This window comes from Dreissena polymorpha, chromosome 13 (assembly GCF_020536995.1).
Source record: "Dreissena polymorpha isolate Duluth1 chromosome 13, UMN_Dpol_1.0, whole genome shotgun sequence".
Taxonomy (NCBI): domain Eukaryota; kingdom Metazoa; phylum Mollusca; class Bivalvia; order Myida; family Dreissenidae; genus Dreissena; species Dreissena polymorpha.
Window position 1 is genome coordinate 427,279 of NC_068367.1, and position 12,642 is coordinate 439,920.

At 38.2% G+C, this 12,642-nt stretch overlaps 1 protein-coding gene across 1 annotated transcript in view; it reads right to left on the minus strand.

Moving 5' to 3' along the window:
• Nucleotides 1–6: 6 nt before the first annotated feature.
• Nucleotides 7–12,642, minus strand: part of LOC127855862 (protein-glutamine gamma-glutamyltransferase K-like) — a 16,146-nt gene continuing 3,510 nt past the window's right edge. The window contains exons 2-12 of the mRNA XM_052391748.1: nt 11,845–11,964; nt 9,939–10,052; nt 8,090–8,415; nt 7,681–7,790; nt 6,422–6,584; nt 5,993–6,129; nt 4,608–4,699; nt 3,380–3,584; nt 3,073–3,245; nt 2,690–2,832; nt 7–1,775 (exon numbers count right to left, since the gene is read on the minus strand). Of these exons, the coding sequence (XP_052247708.1) occupies nt 1,634–1,775; nt 2,690–2,832; nt 3,073–3,245; nt 3,380–3,584; nt 4,608–4,699; nt 5,993–6,129; nt 6,422–6,584; nt 7,681–7,790; nt 8,090–8,415; nt 9,939–10,052; nt 11,845–11,964 (1,725 nt within the window). The 3' untranslated portion in view covers nt 7–1,633. The remainder of the gene's footprint in view (nt 1,776–2,689; nt 2,833–3,072; nt 3,246–3,379; nt 3,585–4,607; nt 4,700–5,992; nt 6,130–6,421; nt 6,585–7,680; nt 7,791–8,089; nt 8,416–9,938; nt 10,053–11,844; nt 11,965–12,642) is intronic.

Genomic DNA, 12,642 nt, shown 5'->3' on the forward strand with positions numbered 1-12,642 from the left:
ACACAATTCAACAAATATAAATTTCTATACATTTTGTTATAAAGACTAAAAATAACTTTCAAGTTTAATATAATATAAATGCAATGTTTATGATAGCATACAAATACACAATTTAACATACATATTTCTATACATTTTATTATATAAAGAGTACATAATGAAAAATAACTTTCAAGTTTAATATAATATAAATGCAATGTTAAGGATAGCAAGATTATGAAATATAAAAATAATAATAATTAAAACCAATGGATTTTTCCCGATAATGCGCTTATGGATATATTGAGTATATTGAGCATGGTCATATAAATAACCTCGCACTCTTCATAAAACGATATTTAGTAGTTGGCTGAGCTTGTAATACAATTTGCCTACCCCAAACGGATATTGTTGGTTCAGTCACAGCCAATATGGTAAGTTGTTCCAAAGGTCTCGCACGAACTAATATGCCCCTATAAAAATATATACTGATAATATATTTTCAATTAAAAGGGCAACAACTCCCGGAAATACGCATTCGAATGGAACAGCTTGGCACGGTGGGCTTAATTATTTCTCACAATAATGGTTGAACATTATACAGGATTATTTAAGAAAAGCCAGTGTTTAAGCTCAGAAAAGCCGATGGTAAACTTACCTCTTTGATGTCTATGTTATACGTGACTTTTATTAATGAGCGTTATGACATCCTTCAAGGTCAATACAGTAGATGCAGAATTAAAACATTCAAATTTATAATTAAATGAGCAATAACCCAAATCAATGATCAACGAACAGGAAATACATGACACCATGCGGTACACACATTGGTAGGGTAACTGCCTAAAATATCATGGAACTCAACTGATAGGTTCCATGGACATTTCTTGGCAAAGAACATACCCTATTGGTATCAAAAGGCCAAGAACAACTATTAAAGAAATAAAGCGGAAGAATCTGACTATATTCGCATGTGAACGCTACATGGAAAGCTTCCTATAATTAATCGCAAATACCGGACGGACAGAGGGAGGGACAGCACGTTTGATTTACGAAAGTATCAGTGGATTTTTTTCTCGCAACTGCAAACTTAAAAATATTTAGTCGGACGGTCGTTCGATGCAGCGACTCTCCTCTTTCGGGGAGTGTATTAATGGAAGGATTTATAATATTATAAACCATCCGTATGTATGGATATACATGAACACGTGATTTAGGAAAGAGCTTGAATGAGTTATTAAAAAATTTATAAAGCACAATATTTCAAAAGCCAATCAGATATTGCCATGTATAAATCCGAAATAAGCACTCTAAAATCAATCATACCACGCCATAAATAAAGAAGTATATACTAGCTAAAAGCACCCGAATTACATGCCTTTTGTGTGATTACTGCATATATTACGATAATTTTCGGATTATAAATGTTTCTTACAAATTGTTCTTCATATCGTGGTTACGGTCGTGTGTGTGTCTATGGAAACCTGTGTTCAATATTTGGATCAAGGTCTCTTGAGGTTGAGGTAACGGACACCATTTACTAAGAAAATGGTCGCTCTATCTCGCTGTTAACGGTTGTTCGATGTTTCTATGGTTACAGTTATGCAATTTTGTAAGGCATTCGTCGCTTTATGTTTTCGAGGTAACGATTACTTTATTTTTCAATGGTAACGGTCGCAGAGCCGGCGATGTCCTTTAAAGTCTTGCAGTCAAAGCTGAAGATGACGGCATGCTGCTTGAGTCGTGTGGGTATCAGCTTGAATGTCTTCTCAAACACTGCCTTTGCAGGAACATCTCTGGAATAAACAGGCCTTCGATATGTTTGTCGGTTTAATTCTCAAATCGAAACTGTCTGTATAGTCGAATTCGTCAGCATGTATGTCATGCATGTACGATTTGAATCTAAATTTAGTTTTAGTGGAGATTCGTTCATACGATACAAAGACACAATTTTGTTTTACGGATCATTTTAATTTCCTGCAACAATATTTTTCATACGACACACGAACACTAACTCCGATCCTAAAAAAAGACGAATGCTTTGGTTATTGTAGGAAAATATGTACGGAATTTCTTCGTCACAATCGACTCGGGGCGCTAATTTGTCTTTGCTGAATTTTATGAAATTCGTCTTCAATGTTTAAATTTTCTTGCATATATTGTGTTATTGTAACATATTTTTATCAATATATTACAATTTAACACATATAAAATCGTATAATCTCGCTTTAACAAACTTAAACTTTTCAATGGAGTAGATGGTCTTTTGGTACGAAGTCCTCATACGTATGCCTTTAACATATTACTGGCCTGCTTGAATCAGAGCGGGATGGGGAGAGAATTGCCCATACAGGAGTTCATGTCCAATGTGTTCACAAGTTAGTTGACCGAGACGGGGATCAGATTGCAACTCATGAAGAGTAAATACCAACTAACAGTATATCTAAACAAGATGTGTTTGTGAAACACTATGTCACCCGATATATTTGACCTTGAAGGATGACCTTGACCTTTCACCACTCAAAATGTGCAGCTCCATGAGATACACATGCATGCCAAATATCAAGTCGTTATCTTCAATATTGCAAAAGTTATGGCAAATGTTAAAGTTTGACGCAAACAAACCAACAAACAGGCAGGGCAAAAACAGTATGTCCCCCAGTATAGATTGGGGACATAAAAATACATATACTTATGTTTGTATACGTACGGAACATGTTCGTCTTTGATATCTTCAAAGGCGTCGCTCTCCATGGAGATATCGCAGTTGATAAGCGCCTGAGGAAGCGGGTTGGTGAAGCTCACCACGAATTGCATGGGCTCACCTAACCGTGCCTTGCCGTCTTGAGGACCCTGAAAGTGTAACAAAACATCTTTAGAACAGAATTATAATATTGCGCAAACAAATGACTCTATATAAAGTTTTCAAATAAATGAAATTGCTCATTTCCAAAAGATGAGAACGTTCATTTCCAATTAATGAATTATTAATATCTAATGACTGAAAGTATTCGTGTCCAATAAATACAAACATTCACATTTTTTTTGCTGTAACCAATCGAGGTCTATGCAACGAGAAAGCTACTATATCACCTTCACATCCAGGTCTGGGCGCCGGAAGCGGAAATCGTGCGTCTTTATTCTGGACTGCGGAGGCTCATTGCCGAGCTGCTTGACGGTAGCGGTAGCCTCGATATACAGTCCGGCTAGCTCCATCAAATTAGGGAGATAATCAGCGACCGTCAAAACCGTTTTGAACGACACGGCTGGAGTGAAAAATATATGTACATTATGTTGAATAACCTAAAAAGACCCCACGCGTCTGATTTGTCGCAAAACGGACATAACTCAATAACGACAACGGCTAGTGCATGTATACCCCAACCAAAACTTGACCTACTTTTTCCGCTTGCGATTTTCTCTCCACTAAACTTCTTCTCAAAGAAGATCCTGCCCGTCTCGCCAGTGTAGGCTTTGGGTGCGACCCTGATAGAGGCCAGCATGATCTCGCGCTCGGCACTTCCGGTGTTGGTGGCCGTGAACTCTAGCGGCAGGTTATCGCCTATCAAGACTTCTTGGCTGTGGCGGAGGTGGTACTCCATGTGCTGGAAATCGGCATAAAGTCACTCTTATATTGTGGTTGTGTTTTATATTTTTGCCCATTTTTACAGTATATCAGTCATTCTACGGCGATCTATGTTCAATATACGGACACTTTTCCTGGGCAAGCTGGTTACCGGTATCAAGGGTACATGTACATGAGCTGGTTACCAGCAATAATTTTGCATAAGCTGGTTACCGGCAATAAGTGTACATAAGCTGGTTACCGGCATCAAGGGTACATGCTCAGGCCAATAACTGACAATCACCTAATCAAATCAGAGTTGAGGGTAGAACGGCCATACCAATAAATCCACGATCAATCCCTAGGGTAGAGTGTTACCTTACTGTTTATGATTTATATTTGTAAGGCATAAACAAAAGTTTCCATCTCAATTTGACAGTTCCTTATGTTATTCAATTGTAATGTACTCTGATATATTGTAGCGTCTTTATAAAAACAAACAAATTCGAATGATACGTTTTATAAATGTGTTGCTGTTTCGTCATTCTATTTCGAAATATAAACTGTGTTGTGTTTATATTTTAGTAAGAAATGTTTGTTATACATGTATGCCCCCTGACTTGCTGCAAGGTCGTCACTGTGACCTTGCCCTGACTTGCTTCAAGGTCGTCACTGTGACCTTGCCCTGACTTGCAGCAAGGTCGTCACTGTGACCTTGCCCTGACTTGCAGCAAGGTCGTCACTGTGACATTGACCTAAGATCTTTTGTTTTAAAATAATAATTTTATTATTTCGTCAAGGCTAACCAGCATACTAATTTATATGATCCAAATGATTATCTAGATACTGCGCGGAAACCAATTTCCTGATACAATGTCCTATGATTTTTATGAAATCTCTGATTTACGTTCCAATACTTCTTCGTCGAAATACTGCACAAGTTGAGGACATTTAAACATTACACAATGTAAAACGGTTGAAAATATTATCTAACTTGAACCTTTTTCGTCAAAATTTTATTCAAAGTTTAATGTACTATCGATAGTAAAGTGTAAAACACAACCTCCACTACAGACTCCGTCTCATACGTGCCGGGAACTGGGTGGTTTGCAGTTTGATGCGCGCGCAGCACCGCTTTTCGTTCCTCCTCACTTCCTGTTAAGAAACGGAACATCGATTATATGATTACGTGCACATTTTGGAAAACGCCTTTGTAAGTTTCGATGGAAAAAAGCATTAAATCGTTTGTTTTATATATATATATATCGGGTGGTGGCAAAGTACACTCGCAGAACGTGTGTGTACATTCACATTGCAACACCGTACAGCAGAGCGAAGTATACATACACAACATGTAGTAGAATGCAACATGCTTAGGTAAACTTACTAAATTCAACTGAATTCAGGCATATATAATTAAATTACGTATTTAAATAAGGTAGTTTTTGTTTATTAATAACGCTTTATTTTGCTAGTCATCATTTTTAAAAACAAAACACAACCATATTGTTCAGCAATTCCATGTTAAATTAAAAACGCATGACATGAATCTTAAAGGGGCCTTTTCAAGTTTAAGTAAATTGACAAAATAAAAAAATCAGTTTTCATATTTGCAAGTTTTCGTTGCAGTTATGATTTTGGTGAAGAAACAGTAATACTGAACATTTTCCATACTCTAAAATATCCATTATATGCATCTTTTGGCGATTTAAAAAACCTGAAAATTATAAAGCGTTGCAACGCGAAACGATTGGATAATTTGGAGAGTTCTGTTATTGTCGTTATAGTTTTTGATACTACGAAGATTGCTTATATATAGCATAAAACTCATCAGTTATGAAAAGCACGGACGGCCGAATGGTCTAAGCGAAAGACTTTTACACTCCAGGCGTCAGTGGTTCGAGCCCAGATGAGAGTTTCTTTATTTCTTTCATTGGTTTTATTCTTGATTTTCAATGGAGCTTTTTAGATCTGATGTTTACATTTATCAATATAAAGCATTAAAGGGGCCTTTTCACAGATTCTGGCATGTTTTGAAGTTTGTCATTAAATGCTTTATATTGATAAATGTAAATCTTGGATATAAAAAGCTCCAGTAAAAAATAAAGAATACAATTTAGACCAATCGGCCATCCTTCCGGATACAATGCCAGATGTATTTTATACTTAATATTAGCAATCCTCGTAGTATCACAAAATATAACGACCACAACAGAACCCTCCAAATTATTCAATTGTTTCGCATTGCAACACTTTATTATTTTCAGGTTTTAAATCGTCAAAAGACGCATATAATGGATATTTTAGAGCATGGTAAATTCTCAGTATTGCTGTTTCCTCCCAAAACAAAACAAACAAATATTTGCGAATCTGAAACAATTTTTTTAATTTTGTCAATTTACCAACATGTGAAAAGGCCCATTTTACGCAACAATACATCTATCGTACCTTCGGGATATTTGTACAGATCAGTGATGTCCAGACGGCGAATCTCCGACAAAGGTTGAAGGTCATATCTAGGCGGCGCCTCCGACAGCTTATACGGCTTCCCGTCGGGAATCTTAGTGCTGATAAACTTGCCAATGCTTGCAGAAAAGAACATGTGTAACTTATCACCTTTAATCGCATTAAAATAAACATGTACATCAATTACAAATGAACTTTAAATGTTACTATATAGAACTTCTTGTAAAGTACGTAGCAAGTGTTATGTTTTAAAATAAATGATTTTGAATAATTAAAATGATTTGTTGCGATTACGCGATTACTAGTTTATATGAAATGTTGATTGTTGTACAGACATAATAGCTTATTGCCAAGTGAATTGCATTCAATACATATTTTGTAATTAGTTTCTCTGCCCGGAAGTCAACTCACCTTTTCTTGTCCACCTTTAGGCGCCTAGTGCCGCCGCCCGGGAGCAGCTCCCAGTGAACCTCGTCAGCGTTCACCTCGGCGAACACGAAGCCAGTGTCAAACTTCACTCCGCACTCGCCAGCCTTCAGAGCCACTAGGGGGCACGGGCCGCATGTGTAAACTCCTGCAGAAAGGGGCGGGGCATTCAATGGACTTGTTAAACTCAAGTAATCTTTGACATTTGAACATTACTAACCGTGTTATTTTCTAATGTGTTGTTGAATACCGACTCAGATTCTACGATATACTTTTTAATATATTGCATCTTTTGGTACAATTTTAAGAGAGAAACGTCATAACTTCAGCAGCCACAACACAGTATATAGACTTCACAATTTATTTACTCACTAAGAGAATAATTTATTTTATGCTTTCCGGTGGATTATAGAGAAATACAGTGAATTAAAACTGATAATTTCACTGTTTCAAACAGTGAAAATGAACAGTGAAAATTATCGATAATTTTCACTGTTAACTGTGAAATGACGTCATTTTTTTGACGAAATGAGGTCATTATCCCAGCGAAATTCTTTAGTTAAACTCTTTAACAATTTAAATAAACTGTGAAAAAAAGCATAAAATAAAACGAAAATGTGTTGGATTCGGTGGAATATCGATTTTAATTCACTCGTGATAGAATAAATATTTTTTCACTCGTGGCTGTTGTTATAGTGTGGTTTGACACTGATAGGCCCTTAAAATTTTATTTATATCTATTATGTCAACTTTTGAAAAATCTTACACAAAACCTCTGTCGTGCAACTGAACAGACCAGTCTTCGCTTATTTATAACATGAAACGGTGACACCATAGTATCCTTGTCTGATAACTGACGTCCACCAAGCCCCGATGGTATCAAAGCAAGCAGTCTCAGCTAAGTTGGAATACTTAAAATTGTAACACTTTGCCTCGTTTGTGCGTAAGGACTTCAAGCACAATGCATGATGCAATTCACTCCTAAACTCGATATTATGCCTTATTTGCATTAGTCATGAAACGACTGGTAAAACATGCGCCATACCTTACTGATGGCTGCAAAAGACGATCACTTGATAAACAAACAATGGCTGTGATAACCAATAAGCCATAACATTACACCAAATTATGTTTCCAAAATCGTACGAAGCTAAAATGACCGCTCTTTAATACGAAGCTAAAATGACCGCTCTTTAATACGAAGCTAAAATGACCGCTCTTTAATAACTATACTAGTATCTTACCCTCGCTGGTTTCCTGAGGAGTGGCGTCTATCACCTGCCAGCCGTCGTAATGACCCCGAGGTTCAAGGTCAGGTCGAGACAGCCACACTTCATTCCACACGTGGAAATTCCTGACAAATGCAGGCAAAGAAATGTGCACTTTGCTTTTCTGTGCAGTGTTTTGAAGGCAGTTACAAAATCACTGCATTACAATATAACAGGGCCAATTCGCCATTAATTTTGCACGCACTCGAGAGCCGTTGAAATATAACGAGGTTGTTTGTCCATAGTGCGGTTATCTAAAAATTATTGGTAATAAATAATTATTTCCAATATGCAAAGGGCATCCATATTGTAAGTGAACAAAATAAACATTTAGTGAATCATTGAGATTAATTCATTAACAAAACAAGTTGATTTCTCAACGTACCAAACGGAATCACCAGACCAGCTGACGTCAGCTTTCTCCAAAGCGTTACCGTTGAGCCGGAAGTACTTCTCGATGCAGTTACTTCCGTCAGTATCATGCGCCGAGGCGAAGTTGGTCACTGTGCGGCAGGGGATGCCGAGTGCTCGGCACAATGTGGTGGTAACGCACGAGAAAACCCAGCACTGCCCATACTGCACGGGTTTGCCCGTGCTCATGTACTGCCGGAGGATCTTGACGCTCCCAACCCAGGCCGTCGGGGCGGTGCCGTCCGCGTAGTTACCACTCCAGTTTCCAACCAGCACACCATTGTCGTCTTGAGAGTTGACCTTGACGTTTAAATGTAATTAAGTTTAGTGTTAACCTATTTATAAAGATGCATTTAGTTCAATGGTGCGAGCTTCATTGTTCAAGCTTCATGGTTCAAGCTTCATTGATCACAACGGAAGCTTTAGTATTATCGAGGACCGTTTCCTTGATTTTAAAAGTTCTTCTCTGTCAAAAGAAGATCATTGGAACGTTTCATGGGTGAGAACCAAATCCGAGACCTCTTTGAGGCTATGCGAACACATTTTCCACTATACCTTACATGTAAAACTCTGCGAGTAGGATGAGACACCTGACGGGGGCTTAACCCATGAATGCCTAGCGTCTAGAAAAAAAGCCTTGGCAAACAGCGTAGACCCAGATGAGACGCCGCATAATGCGGCGTCTCATCAGGTTCTTCGCTGTTTGCTTAAAGAAATTTCTGTATGAAATATTCTAAATATAGAAATAAATATACTAGACATCCCTGATTTTGGAAATGAATTGATCTAATTTAGAAGGATGGGAGAGTCCACTAGGCATTAATGGGTTAATCATGTTTGATATAAGTATTCACAAAGACACCCCTGGCACTCATGTTGGACCGCACAACATTCCATCATTCCAACATTCCAACATTCCATCATGATTAAATACACACTTTGTTAGTATTTTTCTGCACAAAAACGGGGGGCGCTGCCACCGCCGACATGTGTGTCGCATATAGATGTATTAGTGCACCTATACGCATGGTTTTCCTACGACACGAAACTAATGAATTTCAGAATTATCTATGAGTCGCCACTTATCAACATGCCGCTGCAGTAATCAATCCACGTTAAAAATCATATTTTTGTCACACCACTTTTGAAGAAGATCAGTATATTTGACACATTAATACAAAAAGAACGAGTTATCTAATCTATGCGTGAGGACAGAAAGTAAAATTATCTTATTGGACATCAACAACTGAAAGCACTTGCAGATCGCACAAACATTATGAACAATAAGACTTCTTATATAAGCGATAAAAACGTATTTTCACATATTGGAAAGAAGAGATTATTTGGTAGTTTACTTAATTGCTAGGCGACAAATCAATTGATTGACCACGTATCATAGTATCATCAAGAGAAATAAATCTATTTCGGGCTTACAATATTGAAAATATTTATTTCAACACTAATAAATGTTTGATTTTTAATTAAGGTAAATTTTGTTTAATAAAATAAAATAAAAAGACGTCCAATTGGGAATATAATAATTGAGTCTTGTGCTGAGAAAACGTAATGCATGTGCGTAAAGTGTCGTCCCAGATTAGCCTGTGCAGTCCGCACAGAATAATCAGGGACGACACTTTCCGCTTTAATCGTATTTTCGTTTAAAGGAAATCCCTTTTTACCGAAAATCTAGTTTAAGCAGAAAGTGTCGTCCCTGATTAGCCTGTGCAGACTGCACAGGATAATCTCGGATCATACTTTACGCATACGCATTAAGCCCAGTTTTCTCAGAACAAGGCATATGCAATCACATAATATTCGTATACCATTTTTACAAGAACTCGCGACACTTTCACCGGGTCGGCCATGGCTCGAGAGTTATCCTCCTTGAATCCCTTCCTCATCAGAAACAGAGCGGCTTGCAGAATGTCTTCCTCAAACTAGCAAGAACGATAAGCACACTTTGACATACAATATTTGTTAACCCATTTATGCCTAGTGGACTCTCCGATCCTTCTAAATTCGATCAATTTATTTCCAAAATTAGGGATGTCTAGTATATTAATTTCTATATTTAGAATATTTCTTTTAGAATTTTATTTAAGCAAACAGCGAAGACCCTGATGAGACGCCGCATGATGCGGCGTCTCATCTGGGTCTACGCTGTTTGCCAAGGCCTTTTTTATAGACGCTAGGTATAGATGGGTTAAGGTACCCTCGTATCGTAATGTTAATCAGTAAACGAATACTGCTTTCGATACATTATAACAAGAAATATTTTATAGAAACTACCTAATAAATGCATTATGATATCGGTACACTCACTCGCAATTCTAACGAAACCATTTAAACATTGTATTACTAAATACGTATATTGTATGAGGATATCAATTAGAAAGTTCATGTGTAGATTTTCTGACACTCTACATAGTTAAATAATAATTATTCATCCCCGGCAATTCTGGACCACAGACGGGTGTTGATTCTCGGTCTACAACGCAAAAAGAACCATTTCAATATTATTGATTTTCTATTGAATGTACTTTTTCTGAGAACAATCAGAAAGCAAACAAAACAATAGAATTTGTATTATCAACAAACGTGGGTTTGCAACGATTGCAGACTGTTCGAAAGTTAAAGCTGTAAAGTATCACGCTGAATGACCATTCTGTGCTATCGAAATGACCCGATCAAAATATTGGTAAAAATGTAACTTAAAATTATTGTGACAAGTGACACATGCGTTTAAAAAACACGTCCTGCAACCTAGTGTAGCTTAATGGAACTTGAACGAGTCGTGTTTTTTTTTCTAGAAAATGAACGATCATTCCATCATCATTCATTCTTTACCCAACCTATTCGATTTTGGCGTAGTCTTGTGTTTCGTGGAACAAGATAACCCTGAGACAAAAACACCTTTCTATAAATGCGACCAATATCAGAACTCACATGCGCCAGTAGGGGGAATTGCATCCGGATCGCCGGGTCGAAAAGCGTTTGAACCGAGCACTGCGCTAACATGACACCCTACCTGTATGTCGCACCAAAGGGGTCGAAACTTTAATTTCTGCTGCAGCAGAATATGCTGCTCGGGCAGTAATTTGCTGCTCGAGCAGCATATTTGCTGCTCGAGCAGTATCTAGATCGTGCTCGACCAGCAAAATTCCTCCCCGAGCAGCATTTTTTTCTGCAATTGCTGCTCGAGCAGCATATTTGCTGCTCGAGCAGTATCTAGATCGTGCTCGACCATCAAAATTCCTCCCCGAGCAGCATTTTTTTCTTCTGCAGCAGAAAAATCCTGCTCGACCAGCATTTATTTAAGAATAAGCCCTTGAACCCGTCAGCCAATCAAATTTGAGCTTACAAACGGACGACATAAGCTACCTCTACGGAAACGAAATAGACCTGACAATAACTTTAGAAAAACTGCAACAACTCATAATCTGTGTTTCAATCAATTATTATTAAATTTTCATCCTTTTTTCGTAGTTGTTCATAAAATAATAATTAAGCTTTGAAATCTATAAGTCATGTAGGAACATGCAAATCTGGCTGATCAATTGCTCCAACGTTACATGATTTATGCCTATGTGTAATCTTATTCTGTTTGGCTGATGCCATAATTTGGTCGAGCAGGATATTTCTGCTGCAGCAGAAAAAATGCTGCTCGAGCAGTTAATTGCTGGCCGAGCAGCATCTAAATGCTGCTCGAGCATTGGTGCGCCATACTACCTGTCCGAAGTTCCACTCCTTGGCCCCGCGGGTCCATGCGTTACCCCGGTACACACAGCCCGAGGGGTTTGAGCACGTACTCGTCCAGTAAGACTCTCTCCTCCATGTGAGCGCCGTCACCTAATGGATGCATACAATGAGTCGCGTTCTGAGAAAACTGGGCTTAATGCATGTGCGTAAAGTTTCGTTTTAGATTAGCCTGAGCAGGTCCGCACAGGCTAATCAGGGACGACACTTTCCGCTTTTATGAAATTTTCTGTTTAAACACGGACTCTAGATGTCAATATACGCTCGTGGTTTAAAGAAAGTCTCTTTCTCAGCAAAAATCTAGTTTAAGGGCGAAAGTGTCGTCCCTGATTAGCCTGTGCCAACTGCACAGGCTAATCTGGGACGACACTTTACTCACATACATTATTCCCAGTTTTCTCAGAACGCGGTTCCAATATTTGAGCAATACCCTTGGAAAACGGGGCTTATTGTGTATGTGTCAAGCGTCGCATCCGATTAGCATGTTAAGTCCGCACAGGCTAGTGAGTTACTACATTTTCCGCTAAGACTAGATTTTCGTTAAGAAGAGACTTCTTTTCAACGAAAAAATCGATTATAGCGGAGTGTGTCTTCCCTTAAATCCATTATAGCGGAGTGTGTCTTCCCTTAAATCCATTATAGCGGAGTGTGTCTCCCCTTAAATCCATTATAGCGGAGTGTGTCTTCCCTTAAATCTGTTATAGCGGAGTGTGTCTTCCCTTAAATCCATTATAGCGGAGTGTGTCTTCCCTTAAATCCATTATAGCGGAG